Source organism: Molothrus ater, chromosome 1 (assembly GCF_012460135.2).
Source record: "Molothrus ater isolate BHLD 08-10-18 breed brown headed cowbird chromosome 1, BPBGC_Mater_1.1, whole genome shotgun sequence".
NCBI classification, from domain to species: domain Eukaryota; kingdom Metazoa; phylum Chordata; class Aves; order Passeriformes; family Icteridae; genus Molothrus; species Molothrus ater.
The window spans coordinates 141,840,514-141,863,216 of record NC_050478.2 but is presented as its reverse complement, the minus strand read 5'-3'; the positions used below and the strand labels follow the sequence as shown (position 1 = coordinate 141,863,216).

Here is a 22,703-nt window from a genome sequence, read left to right as displayed (position 1 = left end):
TTTAAACCTTTGAAATAAATGGATGTAACTGTACCCAAGTACAGCTTTTCACTTGTTTAGTTCTTAAACGTTAGTATAATCAGTAAAATTTAATATAAAATGTTGCCAAATTCAATGTAGAAAGAATGTGACAAAACACTTTGGATAGTTCTATTGTTTGTGTTTTTGCATATTGTAAAAGCAGTGTCACAGCTGAAAAATAAATTGTTTCTAATGGTAAATTATTGTGGTTTAGTTGCTAGTTTGTACTGAGAGTTGACCTCTCCCTGTGCAGTTTTTTGTTCTAAACTGGTATAAATAATTGCTGTAAGTGTGTCTCCCTTCTACATTGTAATGATTGCTTAAGCCTACATTATAAATAAAGAACTGCTGAAAAACTCCTGTATTTTGCTTCTTAAAGACTTTTTGCTTCCAGAGCATTGGACATCAGTGGTGGCCTTCAAGATCATGCAGGTTCCATCTGCGTGTAATTGAAGCAAGAGAGAATTAAAAACCAAGTAAATAAAATTGCATAAAGCTGTGTTTTACTGATGGGCACCAGCAGGGTAGCAGTGGAGCAGAAGTGCAGTGCTAACGATAGAAATTCCTGTTAAACAGTAACAGATGACATTTCCCTGCACTTCACTGTTGTTACCTGGCCAGGAAGCACAGATGACTTTGCATTTTTGTGCATCCATCTCAGTGCTGGACCACAGTTCCTTAGGCCAGAGGAGGAAAATTGCTGCTGACGACAGACACTGCCTGTGCTACAGCCAGAATTTATCAAGCACAACACCAGCACCATCTCCACAGCTCCCCGTGAAAACTATTTTGTTCAGCTTTCTCAGCACTGAAGGCAGAAAGGGGAGGATGTTGTTCCCTCTTGGAGTTGCCACACAATAGCCTGGTTTCTTTGCTACTGCAGTGATTTCATTTTTATCTAAAGGTATCCATTTGTTGCTGCACTGGGCTTATAAGGCCAGGTTTTAGTAGCAGGGGGCTACAGGAGTGGCTTCTGTGAGAAGCTGCCAGAAGCTTCCCCCATGTCTGCAAGAGACAATGCCAGTTCCAGGATGGACCCTACCACTGGCCACGGCCGAGCCCAACAGTGACAGTGGTAATGCCTCTGGGATAAAAGATTTAAGGAGAAAAAAGTTGCTGTGGGACAGCAATAGCAGGTGGGGAGAGGAGTGAGAATATGTGGGGTAAACAGCCCTGCATACACCTAGGTTGTAAGGAAGGAGGGGCAGGAGCTACTCCAGGTGCTAGAGCAGAGATTCCCCTGCAGGAGATGCAGCTGTGCCCCTGCAGCCCATGGAGGCCCAAGGGGGAGCAGAGATCCACCTGCAGGCCATGCTGGAACAGGTGGATGCTCGAAGGAGGCTGAGAGCCCATGGAAGCCTGTGCTGGAGTAGGCTCCTGGCAGAGCCTCTGGAGCCCTGCAGAGAGGAGCTCAGGCCCTTAGGTCAGTTTGGGTCAGCTGTCCTGAGTTCTGACTGTCCCTCCCAAGATCTTTCCCACCCCCAGTCCACTGGTGAGGGGGATGCCAAGTGGCCACGCTGGATGTTGTGGAGCACTGGTGTGCTCTTCACACCTTCCCAGGACAATGAAGGTTGCTCTGTATAAAGTTGACCCATCCCATCCCAATACAGTCAGGAAGATGTTAAAGGAAAAACCAATGTGGTTTGGATGGAAATGTCTCCAAAAGGATCATAGTTTGATTCCCCCTTCTCTCTATGGCTGTAGAGCATCTTGTCTCACTCTGGTGTCAGTGCTTTGCTCAGCTGTTTCAATACTGAAGGCACTTGTTCCAAGTGACAGCTCCAGCCTGAGGTGTGGCATGTGCTGAACAGCTGTGCTGGAAGAGGGCACACCTCAAATCCATCACTCCTTTTAACTAACTGAGCACAGAGAACAGATCCTGCTTCTTGGCAGGAATGGAAATTTCAGCTGTGGAATATGTAAAGCTGCTGTTCTGGAGTTTTATTTTCAAAATTCATACCTATTTTAGCACACAGACTTACTGTAAAGGAGCAGATTGAAAGTTTCTAAAAATCAACCAGATTAAAGCCTTATTCCTGAGCTACGTATCTTTGGTTCTTAGAAGAGCTGAAGCTTTGTCATCTTTTGTTCAATTGGGGTTCAGAGAAATATTAATCTTTAGGCTTAAACATGGGCACAGTCAAGTAACTACTGTAGAATGGAAGTCAGATTAGGCACCCTACATCTCCTAGCCCTAAAAACAGGAAAACAGCTGAAGGACCAGGTTTTCCTGTGAGCTTTTGCTCAGTGGCTGTATTGCATCTGTTCTCTCACAGGGCAGTTACTGTAGTGTTAGCAGAACTTCCCCTGTGTTGTACCAGTGCTTTGGGAACGTGGCCAGAAGCAAACAGCTTTTTGTCCCCACTTCATTGTGTCACACTGCCAGAATCATTTGTGACCCGGGAATGGGCACACAACAGCCACAATCCTCAGCAGCCCATGCAGGTTAACTGATACAGCTCAGTGGTTATCTGGGCTTCAGTTTATGTGGGGATCAATTTTCCTTTGGTTTCTACAGCACTGGTATCCATGCCATGAGGAAAGCACCATATTGTAAATGAAGTTTGTGTCTTGTGAGATTTGATACAAAAGTGAAAAATGCAGCCAAGAGCCTAAGGAGGAGGGAAGGGAGAGAAAGATGTCTTTATCCTGCAGCAAGGTCAGAAATACCCTCATTACAAGAGAACCTAAAGCCCATGTCTGCTGCTGCATCTTTAACTCCAGCTTTAACACTTTGCCTGTCTTTAGTACCACATTCCAAGTTATGGGGCTGATCTGAACTGCCTGCACAAGCTGACAGTGAAGCATCAGTGTGTCAGAGGAGAGCAGTGTGCCAGAAAAACACCTTTTCTGTTACTTTATTTGGCTTTATTTTATTACTCTGAGGAGCAAGTGGTCACTGAGGTGCCACCTGCCTGCAGCACAGACTGCTGCCATCCACACCCAAGGTGCTCTCACATGGGCTGTTCACGAGGTCGAGTGACATGATGCCACCACATGGGGGGCAGATGCCCTTCCTTACGAGCTGGAGGCAAAGCTTCAGTTTTTGGACCATCAGATGGAGTTTCTTCTTGTAACTGCTTAACCTAGAAGACAAGACACAGAACTGCTTTAGCAATTAACACACACTTCCATTTCCAGTGCCCAGGCAATGAGCAAAACGAAGAACCACTGGTTCTTCTCTACTTCCACAGAGAAGAATCAATGGTAACACCTTTGGCTGACAGGTTTCATGTTCCCCAACTTTAACTTCCACTCAGTAATCACTGTAGGCTCATACTACCTAATTAAGAAGGAATTTCTAGGAGCGAGAAGTGATTTACAAGAGAAATTTCACTTAAAAGGTCATTATTTCCATGTAGTTCACATCCATCATGACTCTCTCAAACAGGCTGAATTGTGCTGCTCAGGAAGCTGACAGATAATTCTAAGTCTGGACCAAGTTTCCCTGCAGTCAGTAAATAGGAGACTTCTGTTCCTGCATGCCATCAGCAGCCCCTCACAGGCTTTCAATACCTGTTTCTTGAAGCAGCACAAGTGCCACATTCCATACAATCCAATTGAATCAAAGGACTGTTCTAAGAACACCAACTTCTTCCAACCAAATCTCAGTTCAGGATGGCCCAGAAATTGGTCTCAATGCCCAACTGATGACAACTGCAGCACATCACGTTCAAAAGGTGTAACCAGAAAGTGTCAGAGCTCCACAGCAGAAGAAGAGGAATTCTCTGGTTAGTCTCCTTTCATCCAACTTTGGATTTCCCCCCACCACAAAACTGCTGTAACAGCTCTTACTAACTGACACAAGGCTGCAGGTTCAGCTTTAACTTCAAATTCCCTCCACAATCCTCCAGAAGCTGTAACAAATGTGTAGGCATTTTAGGTTGTTTCACACTGACAAAGGCTCCAGCACTGAAGAGTCTAACTGAGGCTGCAGTAGGCATTCAGTAATTTTTCCAAGAACACATCTGTGCCACACAGGATACCTGTGTGCTAAAGAGACTTTCCTTTGCATAGAGCAAGCACTGACCTCTCTTTCCCAGCTTTCCCTCTGCAGCTTCTTCCACTGCTCTCGTTTGGCAAAGTAATCAGGATACATTGCCTTCTCAGAAGGGTGCCAGAAATCCAAGCACCATTCAGGAATCTGTTGAAGAAAATTATCATTTAAAATACTATTTTTTATATATGAAATCACATTTGTACACACATGCAGAAGAACGAAACACAAAGGCTGAAGCCAGTCTTACTCCCTAGGGGGTTTTTCCCATTCTGAAGTACTACATAAAAACACCATTTAAGAGCTGCCTGACTATCTCAAGGCACGTGGCAGAGAGCAGAACTTCACACATTATCCTGATCCACAGGAAATCACCACAGTGACTTGCTTAAATCACACCATTCTAAAACAAGTCCCAGGTCATCTCAGTTTACTCTAAACTTCTCAAAATAATTCCATCTGGTGGAGGAGAAGATCTGATTTCTTCCTTCCTTCTCTCAAAGGCAGCAGGTTAGAGGAATCCTTCTCTCCAACTACTGATTTATTTTACTTGACAAAGACAGAACATTACAGCTCATTTCTGCTTATCTACAACTACTAAGAAATGAGCAGTTTCTTAGGCCTTTAAGATCTTGAGAATGTTCTGACCTCTAAGATCTTGTGACAAGGGAAAAAAGCAAAATTTATAATTTTGTAGTGATTTAAAAAATATCAAATTGTTTACATTTTAAAGAGAAGAACATTGATTAAAAAACAAAATCCCACCAAAACACCCAATTAAAAAAAAAAAAAGAAAGAATTTGCTCCAGTACCATCATACATTTAGTGACATTCACACTTTTTTCTTCCTGCTGTGATTCTCATCACAGAACAAATGTTTGACTGAATGCAAATAGCACAGCTGCTGAAGTAAATATCCACCCACAGTAAGCTCCAATTAAAACCACCAATCAGCCTGAGTTCTAAAACCTACATTTTGGAGCAGCATCCACAATGGACAGTCACTGATACACAAACCAGCCAAACCTTGTGACAGTCATTTTGTTAAGACAGTTTTAGCCCATTAAACTGGGAAAAGAAAGCATAACCCAGTCTGTGTTTCTGTATGAAGACTAATATTGATCATTTATTGCTCAGCTGCCTTTTTTTCTGTCCATACTCTCTGTCACTATTATCTCTACTACTGTTCAGGCCCTTGACCTTGGCACCAGTTTAAGTAAGTTCTTCTCTTTTCACTCATATATTCTTTATTCTACCCCTGATAAATCTATGTCATACTTTTCTTTTTCCATGGCTTAATATGCAAAAAGATCTGACCAGATCCAGTCTTGTGCCAGCACTTTTTTCAAATTTGGGAGGAAACGGGTGCAAGCAGTCCCAGTATTAACTTCTAATGCATTAAAAAGATGATACCAAAAAAGCAAAGTCCCTGTGTTTTTCTATGGAACTTTTGCTCCTAAATAAAACAACCTTGATGATCAATACCTGTAGAAGTGCCTTTAACAGTCTAAACATAAGGCTTCTATTTCCAGGCAGTGCTGCTCTCACACAGCAGCACACAAACTGCTCAATCTGGCACTGCAGCACACGAAGGGAAATGGTAACTTGTACCACTACTCAAATGCTGGAAGAACCATAGGACTGAGTGAAGGGAAGTCCCCACAGCCAAGGTGACACCTGAGCCGAGCAGAGGAACCCAGGCTGTGCTCGGGAGGCAGCAGAGCTCCCTGGGCACTGCTCACGTCCCCAGCTCAGCTCCCTTCCTGTGCCAGCCTGACCTGCTTGGCAAAAGAGCAGATGGTTATCCCCAGGACAAAATCCCAAAAGAACAAGTAGCGGTGCTCAAACTGATCAAGAAACTCCATTTTCAAGGACCAGAGCAGCTCATCCCACACAAGCAGCAAGGTGTTCATGGAGCGGTGAAGTGACCCTGCCGAGCCAAGCTGCGGCCCTGCCCACGACAAGCGACACAAAACAGGAGCAAAGCCAGAGCAGGAGCGCCCAGCAGGAGCGGCTGGGAGTCCCCTGTCCCCTCGTCCCTTGCCTCACCTTGTACATCTCGTACCGCTCGTACGCAACGCCCCCGGGGGAGTCGGCGAAGACGTACGGCTGTGGGTGCTGGTTCGCCCAGAACTCCTCCTCGCCGGCCTTCAGCAGCTCGGCGGCTTTCACCATGTCCTTCACATCCTTGTTCTTATCGAAGCGGTCCCTCAGAGGCAGGCGAAGTAGCGGTACTTGTCTCTACGGACAGAGGTCACGCACAGTGAGGAGGAAAACAACCACCCCCACCCCGGGCCCAGCCAACGCGGGGCTGAGCGCCCCGATGTGAGGGCGGCCAGCGCTCCCGGCTCCCCTCGCCCTCACCGATGGATGCACCAGGACTCGAGGTGCCGCAGGGATTTCTTGTACAGCCGCAGCACCTTCTGCTGGTGCGTCAGGTAGGCGGCCATGGCGCCCGGCTCCGCGGGCCTCCCTCCGCGCGGGGGATGCCGGGAGAAGGCGCGGCCCCGCCTTCCCTGACCCCGCTGCCGCCGGGCGCGCCCGGAGCCGCCATGAGCCGCGCCAAGTTCATCGGTGAGGGGATGATGGGGAGGGCGGAGGGACCATGAGCCGCGCCAGGTTCATCGGTGAGGGGATGATGGGGAGGGCGGAGGGACCATGAGCCGCGCCAGGTTCATCGGTGAGGGGATGATGGGGAGGGCGGAGGGACCATGAGCCGCGCCAGGTTCATCAGTGAGGGGGCGGTGGGGAGGGAGGGGGTTTCTGCCCAAGCCCAAGCCCCCGCTCCTCGCCCGGTGCCGGGCCGAGGCGGCCGCCGTTACCCCACTGCGTGAGGGGCCGCGCTCAGCGGACGGGGCTTCGGGCTGAGCTGTGGCAGTGGCAGGGCTTGTCCCAGCCCTTCATCCAGTGCTTGTCGCCTCCTCTCCAACCCCTTACCCAAGGTTTATCGCAGTCTCTCAGGCTTATTACAGTCTCATAGGTTTGTCCCAGCCCCTCTGCCAGGGCTTGTCACTTCCCGCCCCAGTCCCTGCTTGTCGCCTCCTGCGGTCCCTCCCGGTGTCCCGAGGTTCGGCGGCCTTGGAGCCCCTGGAAGCGTTTGGGAATGTTTGTGCTGTGTCCGGCACCTGGGGCTGCTGCTCCTCCGTTACCCCCAGCTCCGGGGGCTCGGCCGCCCTTCGCTCCCTGTCCCGCCTTGGTGCATTAGTCGTGGTTGTTTCTGATTGTATGCAACTGGCTTGGGTGAAAATGTAAGTATTTTTAGGAAATTCGACGGAAAGCATGTAAATAACTTCAAAAGGCCCTACGTGTTGCAGAGCAGCTTAGTATTCCCTTGGAAAATTCCCCTTTCCGCTAGAATCCGCGCTGGAAGCGCTGGCAGCTGCAGAGGTGGCTGCTCTGGAGCCGGTGTTGGCCGAGGCTGCTGGGCCAGGCCGGGCCGGGCCGGGCAGGGCAGCTCCAGCCGGTACCTGCATTGCAGGTGTCCCGTCAGTGCTGCCGGGTGGCTGGGATGGCCCAGGGACGGCACTAGGAGGGAGAAAGGCAGCCCTTAGGAGGCATTCCTCTGCTGCTGCTCCCACCCGTGAAAGGCTGTAAGGGAGATGCTGCATTTTCCCTTCTTTAATGTTTGTTTGCATACGTTTGTGTTTTCGTGTGAGAAGCAGATGTGTTTGCAATAAAAACATATGCGTGTTCACTTTGGTGGTTATGAGGATGTGTGTAATAAACTCACAGAAAGTCTAAAGTTGTACCGAGGGAAAAGTTTAATTTTTCTGTCACTTCTACTAAGGTGTAAGTTTTCAAGTTATGCAAGTAAACATATGCTTAAACATTTTATGACTTACCAGTGTGCTGGTTCAGGGTTTAGATAGGGTTTCTGTTGTCTTCCCTAGCTTATTAATACTCAGAGTAAAATACAGAACAGCTATAACTTCTAATTTCTATTTTTGGTTTTCCATAGATATTGGTATTAACCTGACAGATCCTATGTTTAGAGGAATCTACAGGGGAACACAGAAACATCAAGGTAAATATTTCTTTATCTCTGCTGGAAGACAGGATTCCTTTTGCTGAATTAGAAGCCTCTTGCATGTCAGAACATGATGTTAGGGTTTCTTTCTTCTCCTCCTTAAGTACTTGGGCTTAAAAAAGAAAGCCTGACTAACTAAGTTGGATACCCTAACCAAAATGCATTGTCTTAATTGCTTTTTACATGCAGGTAACTGCTTCTGGAGCAAAATGGACAATTGCTAATCTACTTAGGATTGCATCGATAAACTGATACGAGAGTTATGAACAGTGCTCTGTCAATCTATAGCATTGCTGAATCACAGTTACTAATTATAATTTGGGGCTTTTTGCTCTTGTGACCTTTAGATATGGATGTAAAAGCAGAGAGCCTTCTAAAGTATGTGGAGAAACTTCCACTGACTTCATGGATTTAAATTGGATATCCAGTTATTGCACATTGTTATTGTCTTATAAAGATTAATTAAGTATGTTTTAAAGATTTAATTATAAGAATTTTGACTGCATGAAAATTGAAAAGTAGTTAAACTATGCTGTGAAACCTCAAGTTCAGTTTATGACATTTTTATGAACTTTTGCAGATGACTTTCTGGATGTAATAGAGAGAGCAGTCAAAGTTGGCATTAAAAAGGTAATTTCTTATAATGAAGTGGTGTTAAAATTTTAAGCTGTTTTCTAATGTTTGGTTTTTTAGTGCTCTCCCACCAAAACAATGTTTGTGGGACTGAAATAGAGGATGCAGTAACTTCCTTCAGTAGCACAAAACAAAAGTGTTCTGTGCAGAGCGTGGTTTTTCCGTTTGCACAGATCATTATTGAAGCTGATTGTTGGAGTTCAGTGATATTATAGGTGATGTGGAGGTAGAAGTTGTACAGTTTCAACAGAAAGATATTCTCCTCTGACCCGCTGCCATGAAGTGGTAAATAATTTTCCATGTTGCATTATAGGCAACCATTCCTTTTTTCTTATATTCTGTATGGCTCTTAGAGAGTAAATCCAATGTGGAGCAGCTGTGGGAGCTGGGAATTGTTTAACCTGGAGAAAAGGAGGCTCAGAGGAGACCTCATCACTTACAACTCCTGGAAGGAGGCTGTAGCCAGGTGGGGGTCAGTCTCTTTTCCCAGGCAAGAAGTGACAGAAGAAGAGGAAATGACCTCAGGCTCTGTTCAGGTTGGACATCAAGGAGGAATTTCTTCCTGGAAAGTGTGGTCAGGCACTGCAACAGGCTGCTCAGGAAAGTGCTGATCATCTTCCCATGGAAATGGTCAAGAAATGACTGGATGTGGCGCTGAGTGCTCTGGTTTAGTTGACAAGGTGGCAGTGATCAGTCAGAGATGGAACTCAGTTGTCTTGGAGGTCTTTTCCAACCTTAATGATTCTATGATTCTTAATCAACAATTACTGCTGAAGATCAAACTCTTCTGATTGAGGTTTTCAGATATTTCTATATGTAAAGGAAATTGGAAACTGCAGAAGACCTGGGAGTGCCCACAACACAGTTGAGACATCTTACTCATTGCTTGTAAATATTGGCTTACATGTATTAAAACAACATCCTTATGAGAGAATTTGTAACTCAGAACGTGAAATTGGTATTTCCAGCAGTGCATCACATCCCATAGTTTAGCCTGTCTCCCTTTCTCTCAAAACTGAATAAAATTTTGACAAAAAAATGAATTACCATAGAATACAGTGCATACTGTCACAAACTGTTCTACTGCACTACCAGATTAGAAATAAAGAAGCAAATGCTCCTGTAGCAGGAACAGGCATCTTGGGAGTTTGTTGAAAAATTCTCATCTGAAAAGAATGGGAAATGCACTGGGAAGCAAAAGAAGAAAACTAGTGATGGAGAACTTACCTCACTGCAGCAAATACAGGAGTGAGGTCACATTTTTATGTGCTAAGTGCTATTTAATTTTTATACCACCCTCTGAAAATAAGTGTAATTAAAAAAAAAATTATCATCAAAAATAGATTATCTGCGTAACTTTCTCAAGATGCACAGTGGATTGAGAAATGTTGTGCAGGAGTTCCTGCCCTTAGCTGCTCTCAGTCTTGCTAGTGGCCTGCACAGTGTCAGAAGCCTTTTCAATCACAGATTGTTCCTGCTTGCCTAGAACCTTAATCTGCTGATTGGAAAGTACTTTTATTTTTCTGTATAGCTGCTGCTTTATGGTAATTTTTTGTGAAATTTTGCTCTATGTCATGTATGCACTGAGCCATTTTCAGCTTAACATTTCTCAGTGATGTCGTTGGGATGTGTCCGTCTGTCATGAGTGCCCTGGGAGTGTGGGAATGTCTGAGCTGGTGCTGACAGAGCCTGCTGGATAGCACCTGCAGGGGAAGAGTTGTCCAAAACCAGTGTAGACATGGCTGTTACAACCTAGGGTGAAATATTCTGCAAGTGGTGGTTCAAAAAGTACATTGTAGGCAACAATTCTCATATGATAATGTTAAGGTAAAAATAAAAGATCAGAGATGGAAATTCTTAAATTTATAATCCCAGCTCTGATACAGACTCAATTTTTGGTTTAACTATTTACTCATGACTTGTTTTGGGTCTTTCCCCAGCTGTAAGACAGGGAGAATATTTCCAAGTATCAATTCTTGATAAATGCAGTCTTCAGTCATTGTGTGAGGAAGCTAATATTGCTGCAAATTGAAGTATTTTATTCCTTTAGTGATTTAAATGCTTAACATACAAGATACTTGAATAAGAGGGAAAAAAAATAGTTTGCAGCCTACTGTATTTACTAGCTCCTGAGGACCATTGAGGTTTATTGCTGATTTATGAAATCTTGTTTTATGTATGTTAGTAATTGTATTCTGATGTTCTCTGTTGAGATCTTTCCTTGTATCTGTGTGTTTTCTAAAGCATTCTGTTTAAAGTTCAAAGAACATCCACACTGACAGTATTTCTCTTGTTTCAAGTTTTTGATTACAGGTGGGAATCTAGAAGATAGTAAAGATGCATTGCAGCTGGCCCAGACAAATGGTATTTTCACTTTAAATTTACAATGTCGGTCAAAAATATAACCTCTGCTCTCAGAATTGAGTTCAAGAGGACCTGCCTCAGAGGTGTTTACAGACTCTCAGATTAAAATGAGAAATTACATTTGCAGTGGGATGAATGCATTGTGTATGAGTTTGTGTGTTGCTCTTTAGATCCCTGATGCTGGAAGGAATCACTCTTTTCCTGCATGTTTTATTTCTAAATAAAAACAGAAATTATAGAAAATTTCTGGAATAAAAATATTGATACAAGTTTCTGTTCTAGAAATAAGATAAAGTGCTTACATGTTGTGAAATATAGGGGATTTGTTGGCTTTTTGTTTGTTTTTTAATCATCAGTCTGTTATGACCAGCTTGATCAAGAGAGGTATCTTTCTTTTGATCATTCCTCTGGCTTTTCCTTTCTTTCTGTGAAAGGAGAATGGCTCTTCTTTTTTCTTTAGGCAGATTTCATTCCACTAATTACTTAAATATGTATTTGAACTAAAACACATGATAAAGTACTGTTACTAACAGAAAGATAAAGTAATTTTGGTTTGAATGAACTCAAGGAGATAATTTGGTCCAAGCCAGTCCACATCCCCAGTTCCCATCAGGAAGGCAGGACTGGCTTGAACATTAGGGCCAGTTGCTCAGGGCCTTACCTGTTTTTTCCCTTCCCCAGTGCTTTTACACTTAGCAGAAATGTTGGTATTGGTATGGTAATCTAGATCAGATACTTGGGTAAATCAGGAGATGTGAGCTCTGAAATTCTCTAACAGCTTATGCAGGGGACACAAGGGAAATGCTCTCTGCATTCTTACAGCTGGGATAAGCTGATGCATTTTGAACAAGATGTATTTCTAAATATCTCAAGAGGTCTCATCCAGTCTCAACAATTATATGATTTATTGGGGGCTGCTCCACCAGAACAGTTCAGCTCTAAGCTGCACTTTTGGAGTACACCAAATAATGTGTACTAAAAGAAGACATGTGCACATACCCCCACTGGAGATACTGTCTGACATTTTTAAGACAGAAAATGTCTGTCTAATGAAATTATCACTAAAATATGGTCAAAGGGAGTTTTCTTTTAAAATTGTGACCAATAAAAAAATCTCCAGAGGTGATGTTGTCTATACCTTAAATAAATTTTCTTTTTTGTTTTTTTTTTTCCTTAAAACCTCCTAATACTCTCTTGCTTTAGACATGTTTTTCAGTACAGTCGGCTGTCATCCTACTCGCTGTGGAGAATTTGAGCAGAGTAGCCCTGAACAGTATTTATCTGAATTAAAAAATCTGATTGAAAAAAACAGGACAAAGGTAGTAGCAGTTGGAGAATGTGGCTTAGGTAAGTGTTCTCTTACTACTTCAATATTTATTTTTTCTAGACATATCCTAAAAGAAATCCTAAAATAATAAATGGGGTTTTTGTTCTTTGTGTTTGTAGATTTCGATAGATTAGAATTTTGCCCAAAGGACATCCAACTCAAGTAAGAAACTTTTGATGACTGTGAATTGACTTGTAGCAATTTACAGTAGTGTTTTCTATCTTGTGTTCTGCCATGTAACTTACTATCACATCTAGTCCTGAAATTTGTAAGGTTGGGCCCAGAGCTTTTTGGCAGAAATGGGAATTTAAAGAAATATGCCTACATTCAAATAGTGCAGTGTGCTTGTTGACATATGCCAACATGTCTTTTTCTGTAAAATAGACCAGAAATTGTGGATTTCTGGGTGTGACAGATGTTAATTCTTGCTAATAGTAAGAGCTCTAAGGGAATTATGGGGAAAAACCCTCATAAATGTAGTGTGTGAAAGAGTTGGGTTGTTGAGTGAAAGGCATGAGGAAAGGAGCAGAACTATCAAAAGCAGGTAGTGGGTAAAGAAGAGCTTTTAGTAAGGAAGGTGTTAGCTGGGAGCCAATAATGGGGCGCTGACAGTAAAGGTTGTCTCAGGAGGTGCAGCATAGATGCTGAATGGAAGGAAGCTACCACAGCCCCTACAATCAGCCTGTATTCTTCATTTGAGAACTTCTCTCTGCAGAGGGAACTGATTGAAAGATATAGGTGATAAATTCACATGAGTGATTAATGAATTACATTTGCATGTTACTGTTTTGAGTAATTTAGTCACTGGGGGGCAGTGGTTGGTTTTGTTTTTTCTCATTGCTGCATATTAGCAGTAGGAGGATTCTTCATAATGCTACAGACCTACAGTGAAATACTCAGCAAAGGGGACAGGACTTTTTGTCCTGGCAGAATTCAGTGTATGTGAAGTTCAGCAAAGCACACCTTAGAGTAAAATCTGTTTCTTTTCTGTGGCAAACTAAAATACTGATGGAGTATCAGATTTTAGCATCCTTAACTGCCTTGATGTTAGAGAAAATATATATGTCTGATTTCTTTGTCCAATGTACTGCAGCTGAAGAGCAGCTAATTGGGTGCACTGAAATTGAGTTGTAAAGAAAGAGATGACAGGCTGATCAGTGGACCAAGCAGAGGAAGGCAGAGTGAAATACATGGGGACAGTTCACTGGTTTGCAGCTGCTCAGAAGTTCAGGTGCAGCAGTCACAGGGAGCGGTGGCACGCAGCTGCACACTTTCCCCACAGAGGAGCAGTAGGTTTGTTTCCCAGCAAATATCAGAGCATGACCTCTGTTTCATTTAGTACTTAATCAACATTTTTCTGGCTAGTTATGCTGTGTTTTCTTTTGTATAATTTTCACCTGTACATTATTTTTGATGCTTTTTTTCAGTTTAAAAGTTAATAAGAATCTAATAAAGATGAAATTTCTTTGCTGTAGTGTTCCTAAGAACTTTTTATTTCAGAAATCTTCCCATTCTCAGAACTTTTCCAGCAGAAAGTGATGATTTGAATGGTAGTAAGATGAAGGTACTGCCTTCATATTAAAGTGAAAGATGTGTTATAAATGCCCTGGTAAGCATATAGAAGTTTGACATCTGCCGTACTACTGTGAGGGGTCTGTATAATCACAATATCACATGCACCATTACTCAAATTAAATCAGAAGTGTTTGTCTGGAGATCTGCCTCAGCAAGGTCAGTTTGCTTTAGCTCCTTTAGTGTCTTGATCCTGTAGCATTTGAACGTGATGGTCAAAACTAAGCTTGCTCAAAGGAACAGGTTGTTCCTTAAGCACTGGAACTCATCATGGTTAGTTTCCTACTGAGTTATTTTATTATCATTCCAGTCACTGTATGTCTGGTTTCTTCATGCTTTTCCGGGGGTTGGGCTTTAAAATTTTTTTTTAATTATTATTTTTGTCTCTTCAATAACTGCCCCATCCACCTCCCCTTTCAACATGAGTTGGGCTTTGTTGTTGCTAGGAATGGAAAAAGCTTGAGTTACATTTCCATTTGCAGGGACACTAAACTTTGTACTTTCAAGGGCTCTATCATTCTCCAAATTAGATGGAAATTGGCCAGTAGGTTACTTAGAGAGCTTACTTGCAGTTCTGTCTCTAAAACCTCTTTCCCATATGAAACAAGTATTCTGTTAAAAGAAAACTGACACCAAAAATCAAACAATTGTAGCTATTTAACCACAAGAGCAATCATGAATTGCAATTAATTTTATTTAGTCAAACAAGCTAAACTAAGCATGATATCTAGACAAAGAAGATTCAAAGTAGGTGTAATGCATTGTCATGAATTTTCATGTCAGTTTTCAAGGTTACAGCTAATTTGTTTAACCTCTTTTATCTCAAAGATTTGCACTGATTAACAGGGAAGGTAACTTTGATCTGAGAAATATCAATTTGTAATATACAGAAAACAGTGACAATGACATTAAATTAAATGACCAATTGCACATTAGTTTAGGATCGGTTTTTTTGGTTGGTTTTTTTAGGAAAATGTAAATCAAACTAATGGTTTGCTGCCACTTACCCCTGATTGATAAGTGACTGATACACAGCAGCATACACAGATCACTCAAGTTTCCCTTTGAAATGGCTGTGATAACTGGTGGTGGGAATTTCCCAGTGCCTTGGACTGTTTTAACAGCAACACCTCAAGAAATCCAGTATGTGCCTGGAGCCCCAGCCTGCTGGGATGGGCAGTGTTGTTCTCCTGCTTCACCCAAGTAACATCATCTTTCAAATGGCATGAGGACACTGAGTCACCCGTGCACTGCTGGCCTTCTGCCATGCTCAAGTTCCCCTGCTGTGTTCCTGAGCGTGGGTGGTTTCCCTGCCTGGGTGGAGCAGGGCAGCAGAGATGTGGGATGGTAATTGCAGAGCTCCTGCTAATGACAAGCACAGGTTAGTTCAGTGCTGAGTAGTTTCCTTTGGCAATTGCATTGGGGAACCTGGCTGCCTCCTTACCTTCCTTCTGCCAACATTCCAGTGTCTCTTCACAGGGTGGGGCTTCCCTGTTACCCCCCCATCAAGAGCAGCTCTGAGGAGTACAGAGTTGGAGAGGAATAAAAAGGAGTGAAAAGGAAAGGATGCAGAAACACAGAGGAAGGGAGGGAAAACAGGTAAAGACAATAGGCAGAAGTATGGTGTCTAATCTGATATTTGTTCCACCCCAAGAGAGTGGATTGTTGCTCACAGGTCAGCAGCTCTGATGCACTTTGGCCACTGGAGGCTGGAGAAGCCTGCACAGTGCCCCCCTGCTCACCCTCATTGTGTTTATGAGTGCTTCTTGAAATAGTGGCCTCTGTCATCCTCAGTCTCCCATTCCTGACATTTCAGAACTTTGTGGAAAGAACAGTCAGTTCCTCTTCAATGAAAAATAAATAAATAAAAATGAACTCCAGCACCCACACTACACCAGAGTATATGCTCAGCATGTATACATACATACATTCTGCAGTACTGAGGCTCTTGGCCACTTACCTGTCTTCAAGCATAGATCACAGCTGTGGCAATACACATAGGAAAGAGGTTCTTTTAAATCCTTGCACAAATAAGAACTTTTGCATGGCAAATCCATTAATTCTGTCTTTAGCGCTGGAGGACAGAAGCTTGGGTAAAATTTTTTTACTGTCTTTATTTGTTATTGCACTCAGTTTCTCTTTAAAGGTGAATTTTATTTTACAGGTATTTTGAAAAACAATTTGACTTGTCAGAGCAGATTCAGCTGCCCATGTTTCTGCACTGTAGAAACTCACATGCTGAATTTTTAGGTGGGTTTTGTTTGAGAATTTCATATTAAGAGCAAATTCTGAATATAAAAATCTTCTATATTCATCTGTTATAAAGCTGTTTTATATTTTTATTTCATTTCCTAGACATAATGAGAAGAAACAGAGATAGAATAGTAGGAGGGGTGGTAAGTATGGACTTCAGTGTAGCATTTATTTTTCCATGCATGTGTGTGAATATTGTTGCTTAATACGCAATTTCGTGTTTGTCATAGAATCTGTGTAGGCTTCCTGTTACATCATTTAAGCTGTTATTAATTAGTAAATTTTCCAGTCCCTTTTGCTATTTTTATTTTCATTGCTTATTCAACAGGATTTTTGCAAGGTAAGAAGATAGGCTGAGAAAAAGCTCTGCAGCTGATGTGAACAGTTTTTCTTGGCCTGCCAGCAGGACAGTCTGAGCACCTCATAATTGACATTGGCCCTTTCCCAACTCCTCAGTGTCTGTAACTGCAGTGCATTCAGACCACAGATCATTTAGATGCTTGTTCCCAGTGGAAGCCATAACCTCAGACATTTGCTTCTGACGTTGGACATAGTTTTCAAATTAGATCCAGATGGAACTTTTGATTACTTTATGTCTTTAGATATTCAGATCACGTTTTTTAATTCAAGTCTAACAGGAAAAGCTTTGGGTGAAATGGGAAGTCCAGCAATGCTTTCTCAGGTTTCCATTATGACTGAATTTTTCAAAAGTAATAAATGCTCGTGATTCTGGCATGACACCGCACCTCCTACAAGAATATTGCAGTCCCCAGGTTTGTCCTTTGTTTCCACAAAACCCTTCCCCACACTCAGTGCTTTGCATGTGTAATGAAGTCTCTCCTTCCTTCCTCCCTTTCTTTTTGCCTGCACAGCCAGGAAAGAGGGGAGAAACGAGCAGGCATCTTCTTCAACTGCCTGTCCCTGTCACAGCACAGGGAAACAGAGCAGTCTCTTTGCTCCACTTAGGCTGAGAAGATGCAGTTCCCAGCTGCATTACGCTGTGTAACTTGTGACCCTCCACTTTCCTCTCTGGAATGACCAATGGACTGTCTTGCTAGTTCCAGTGGACTAGCTGACACCTCTGGAGAACAGAATGCTGCTCTTATGGTGGCCCTGACAGTGCCTTGAAGGGAATACTGAGGAAAGAATCTAAAAATTCAGCATGCACGGGATTACTTCCTGAGTATGATCTCCCAGTTACAGGGAGTTCCAGGGCCAAAAGAGTATCACTGGATAGGCCTTTATACACATCTCTATCACTGTTTAAGTGTAGTAACCACTTCTAGTGCAGCATTCAGATCACTTCAGCCTGAACTTTGCTCAAATTCAGAATCAACTGAGCCATGTCCCATCTTGATGTTTGTAATGATGTGTAATGCATACTGCTGAAGATATTTGATGCTAATAAAAGGTAATACATACTTTTGAATGACTGGAGTTTTAATAGAAGTACATTAGTATTTTTATATGTCTGTGTATCTATTTTTATATGTTCTAGGTACATTCTTTTGATGGCACAAAGGAACAAGCAGCAGCTCTAATAGATTTGGATCTTTATATCGGAATAAATGGCTGGTAAGTTCTTTACAAGAAATACAACTGCTTTAAAATGGCAGCTGTAGTGAACTCATTGCTTTGTTTTAAACAGTGAGGTCAAGTTTTCAAAGCTCACTAGACCCTTAATCATCTGACAGATTTAGAATTGCTCACATTAGTCTGTTAGCCATCAAAGCTCTTGCTGTGCAGCTCAGTGAGCTAATCCACGTCCACTCTACTACCTTCAGGACAGTCCTTGTTTGTAATTAAATAAGGTTGTTGAACATGGGAAGATTGCTTCTGAGGAGCATTTAAAAAACAGCCTGACTTTAAGGTGCCTGTCAAATGCTGGAGTAATGCAAATGTAACGTGAGTGCCTCATCTCCTGGTTATGCAGTCTGGATTCTCAGCAGTCACCTGGCCAAATGCCAGCCAGCACCACTTTGTAAGGCACAGAGGCTGTCACAGGCAAGCAAGGGCAGCCAAAGGGGTTCTGCAGCTTACTGGGGTGAGATGGCTTCTCCACTAACTCTAAATTTGCTGTTTTCTGCACAGTTTTAGTTTACAGGCAGTATTGTTAAAAAAGGAAGCAAATTTCATTAATGAACAAAATTATTTAGGGAGCTGTCTTTGCCACAAAACACTGTAATAGGCACAGTAATTACTTTAATATGCTTTTTATGGGTTTTTTTAACCAAACTCTAAATTTTCTAGTTCACTGAAAACAGAAGCCAACCTGGAAACACTGAAATCAATTCCTAGTGAACGATTAATGATAGAGACTGGTAAGATTTTGTATCTTGGTCAGTTTGTGACAATGGGCAATGAGATATACTGGTGTAGCAATCATAAAGCAGAATCAAGACCTAAAGAATTCAGAACACTGGCTGTTTTCTTTACTTGAGAAAGCAGTTTACAGAACTACTCCTTTCCAGCCTTCTGCTGGAAGGAATAAGCTGCTGTGTCAGTTCCTGACGTTGCAGGGGAAGATGAAAAGGACAAATTGACAATTTGGATTTTTAAATGTACCAGAATCCTGCTTAAGTATATTTTAAAATGTAGCTTGCTGGAGATGTGCCAGGCATAGGGCAATGGCTATGCAGTAATGGCATTTGGAAAGAACTGCTCTTTAAGTGGAATAGGTGGAAGAATGCTTGAATTCCCCTCTTAGCCCACTGAGCAGTCATTTTAAGGGACTGATTAGGGATGTCGTGTTCTCTTTTTTCATGTTCAGTTATCAATAACTGACAGTACAAATACAGTATTTATTTTAATTTCTCACTCTTGAGAAAGGAAAATGCAAACTGCTAAATCCTTAAATGTATTTGCAATGTAGCAATGTATTTGAAGTACAGACCTGTTATACAGGAAGTTTCTGTGGAATGCATGCAATGTATCTGGCTCTCTTTATCATGTCAGAGGAAATTAGTGTTATGTATTATTATTGCTGATCTTTTCAAGTGTAAAATCCTGAAGATAGTCATATAAAAATCCAGGATGTTAAATTGCTCCTAAATTTCCTTTTGAGCTGGAGGTCGTTGCTGGAAGGAGATTGCAGGAGCTTTTGTCTGTAGAAGTAGTCAATCAAACTATCTCATGCTATTCTGAAACAATTGCACTCCTAATTCTTTCATTCAAATTAAACTAGATGCACCTTGGTGTGGAGTGAAAAATACTCATGCTGGATCAAAATACATTAAAACTACATTTCCTACAAAAAAGAAATGGGAAAAAGGGCACTGCTTGAAGGACAGAAATGAACCCTGCCATATAATGTAAGTGTACCACTGCACTCTTACTTTAAATTCTTCAACTCTGATGTGAAAAAAAATAGAAAAATCCCAGTTCACTAGTAATGTAGAAAATATAAATTAATTCTAAATATACTGAACCTTGTGCAAGGTTTTGCTTTATAAGCTGTGGAAAAAATTAGAAATCCTAATTTTCCTACTTCGGCTATTCTGGATGTACAGTGCTCCAGTACCATTTTTATTTTTTCACTTGATGCAGTGTAGAAGAGGTTAAACCCTCTGAAGTAACCTGACTTGGATATTCATTGCACTCAGTTTTTGTTCAAGTAATTTTAAAAACTGATCCAGCCCTGGGGATCAGGGGACAGTCCCACAGGTGGGACAGTGCTGAGGCACCAGCAGTGCCTGTGACACTGCTGCTGTCACAGGCCTGTGACACGAACTGCCACAACATGCATTTTGTCAGGGATGTTTCTTACTTCTGCTGTTGTGCTTCAAAGAATCCTGTGAAATTTAGATATGAATGACAGCAGCCAAGATACAGAGTAGTGAAAGAAAACTCCAGGGGCTTATGAACAGAATTGGTAAGCACAGACACTGTTTTCTGCCTCCTTTCCACACAGTTCCTCACAGAAGTGTGAAAAACAGGAAAATTTGTAATTGTTTTAGTGAAATGTTTAGCTATCTGCATTAAATACTATTAAATAGATGAAATACTATATTTTCAGAATTCCCTGTCTAGATTTTGAAATACTGCTCAGGATAATACTAAAGATCCAGGTATGCAGTTAAGGTGTCTAAACAAGAATTTGAGAAGTGAAGGGAAATCTGATGCTTTTCGAGACATGAAGGAACTTGGAAAACCACTGATGATGTAAAAGCACAGTTTAAGCTTACATGGTGACATCTCCTAGTGTTCAGATATAATCAATGCAATTAGGTCAATTGTAATATTTGTTAATTTTTGTTTTTAATTTTAAAAGTGAAGAGGACACATTAGCACAGAAGGGTTACTTCAGTATTTTAAGACTTTCTAGGGTCAGTCCATGATTTTGGAGTTGTGGAAGAGATCAATAGAAAACACTCTTCTGATCACAAGTGAAGGGCCTCCACTGTTACTATTTCAACCAGCCCATATGTCAACGACACCCCCCACATATTTGTCTGCTGCCTTACTTGTAGTTTACAGAAATGTTTCAGAAACCCCCAAACTCGAAATGCACAGTGTGTTCTGCATAGATGCAGAGTGCACAAATGCACTCAAGATTATTACACAAATGCTGTGCTTTGGCTTTTGCCTTCTTTTATGAAAAAAATACTGTTTGGCTCAACACAATAATGTTCATTATAAGCAATTGAATTTAAAGAACTTTTTAAACCTTAAGAAAAATGAAGAATGGTAACTGATAATTGGTATTTTGTGACTTCTCAAGTAGCAAAATCTGGTGTGAGGGAATGTTACTCAGTCCACAAAGCGTCTTTAATATTTCAGGTATATATACAATTTAATACAGCTCAGTTGGCAGGAGGAAATTACCATTTGTCTGCTTTTGGTAGTGCTTTTTGGACACCTTTCAGTTTTGATAGCGATATTTCTGCTTCATATATATATATTTAGAACTACTCCCCTTGGAAGCTAATTTTTAAAAAGTTTAGCCACAAGAGACTTGTCTTTTCTCCTTCTGCAGTTTCACATACACAGTGTTACAGTAACTTACAGTTTTCTACTGCATCCAGGTGAGGAGAGATAAGTAAACCCTAAGTCTTCTTGGGTGAAATTCTTTGATACTTGTTACTTATTTCTGTGTAGGCCCGATCTCACTCAATCTCACTGCTAATTCTGCATCTAGAAAAATATTTTCAATAATGTAATTATTAGGAGCAACTTCTCCTATGCTGTCTTTCAAAAAAAGTTTAGCTATTGCCTCAGCTTAGAGGCAGAATCCAAAGCCCACCAAACCTTATTACCAAGCTTAAGTTTCTTACTTTTCAAATTGGAGTTTAAAGGCTTTTTGCTGCTACTGGAAAAAATCAAAGTATGACACATCTCTGGAAGGGTACAGAATATTACTTTTTTTTTTTTTTTTTTTAAGAATGACTGATACAAAATCAAGAAAGCAATTGCAGAGAAAAGATTGTGGCTTGGTTTTAATCATGTTCATCCCATTTCTTTTGCCTCCTCTTCCTGGCTTATATCGAGGCCCTGAGCCTTTTGAAATTGCTCATTTAATATTTACTGCAAATACCTGGGCACATTAATCACAACTAAGCTAAAGAATGGGGAAGTAGGAGTAAGTTACTTTGGCAGCACTGTGCTCTGATAAAGCTGTGTCTGGAATTTAAGATTTCCCATAGACCAGTCTATTCATAGTGCAGCTTTAGCCTTGACAGGCTAATGAATTTTTGTTTGAAAAATGAAGATCATTGATAAAGACACCCACAAAATGACACTTCCTTCAAAACAGAGAGCTGTTTAATTACCTCCAAACAAGAGTCAAAAGACCAAAGATGAGTCTGTACCAGTAAGCAAACCAGTGTTCAGTGTAAAGAAAATGGCAGTTAGTAACTTAAGAGTGAAGCTATTTGCATATCTGAGCACCCTGCCCTATTGCTCTTAGTGTAGGTTTTTATTCCAGCTTAATCTCAGTGAGTTGTACATACACATGCAGCAATCTGAAGTACATTCTGAAGTACTGGGTTTCAGTCTTCTAATATAAATCTTTCTTTTTTAGTCAAATACTGGAAATAATGGCGGCAGTAAGAGAAGATGACCCACTTGAGTTGGCCAATACTCTATATAACAACACCATTAAAGTCTTCTTTCCAAATATGTAAAATTGTTTTTCTTACATTTATTCAGCATAACTTCAGTAAAGATATTGCAAAAATTTAAAAATCATCATTCCTGCAAGTTCTAATCAATGGAAGCCAATCTGTAGTGGGTTTGGGGTTTATGGTACAAGATTAAAGCTGCTTTTGAAAAGGTGGTCTGCATTTGTGCAGTTTCTCAGCCCTGCTCCCCTTTCGTCAAGATTCAGGATTGACTTCAAGGCCAGGCCATGCCTGTAACTCCAGCTAGCAGTGGAGGCACAGGCTGAGCACCAGGCTGCTGCATTCACATGTGAAGCACTTCAAGCCTCTGCTGGCAGTTCAGGAGGGTCAGACACGTCCATGGCATGCGCTTTGCTGCTGCACCAGAAAGCTGAGCAGTGTCACCTTTTG

The 22,703-nt window shown here is 41.7% G+C and overlaps 2 protein-coding genes across 9 annotated transcripts; one reads left to right on the top strand and one right to left on the bottom strand.

The window, feature by feature from the left end:
* Nucleotides 1–2,861: 2,861 nt before the first annotated feature.
* NDUFB9 (NADH:ubiquinone oxidoreductase subunit B9) lies at nt 2,862–6,497 on the bottom strand. The gene is given in 5 exon segments (XM_036378967.2): nt 2,862–3,107; nt 4,052–4,165; nt 6,068–6,231; nt 6,234–6,259; nt 6,383–6,497. Coding segments are annotated over 5 exon segments (522 nt in total). The 5' UTR covers nt 6,469–6,497; the 3' UTR covers nt 2,862–2,975.
* Nucleotides 6,498–6,542: 45 nt separating this feature from the next.
* Nucleotides 6,543–22,467, top strand: TATDN1 (TatD DNase domain containing 1). Of its 8 annotated transcripts, none has more exons than XM_036397825.1 (12): nt 6,543–6,592; nt 7,977–8,042; nt 8,626–8,675; nt 10,979–11,042; nt 12,246–12,389; nt 12,489–12,531; nt 16,106–16,191; nt 16,297–16,337; nt 17,693–17,769; nt 18,445–18,515; nt 19,379–19,505; nt 22,214–22,467. In XM_036397825.1, exons 1-12 carry the CDS (start codon nt 6,571–6,573, stop codon nt 22,314–22,316), a joined length of 894 nt encoding a protein of 297 aa, XP_036253718.1. In that variant the 5' UTR covers nt 6,543–6,570; the 3' UTR covers nt 22,317–22,467. The 8 variants fall into 8 exon arrangements, with proteins under 8 accessions (XP_036253718.1, XP_036253743.2, XP_036253726.1 ...); XM_036397850.2 differs by lacking the exon at nt 6,543–6,592 and adding an exon at nt 6,609–6,645; XM_036397833.1 differs by lacking the exon at nt 6,543–6,592 and adding an exon at nt 6,651–6,698.
* The last annotated feature ends 236 nt before the right edge of the window (nt 22,468–22,703 follow it).

Coding starts and splice junctions, on each gene's coding strand:
- TATDN1 (XM_036397825.1), top strand. CDS start 6,571: ATGAGCCGCGCCAAGTTCATCG. Junction 11,043..12,245: donor GCAGCTGGCCCAGACAAATG/GTATTTTCACTT, acceptor CTCTTGCTTTAG/ACATGTTTTTCAGTACAGTC. Junction 19,506..22,213: donor AATGAACCCTGCCATATAAT/GTAAGTGTACCA, acceptor TTTCTTTTTTAG/TCAAATACTGGAAATAATGG.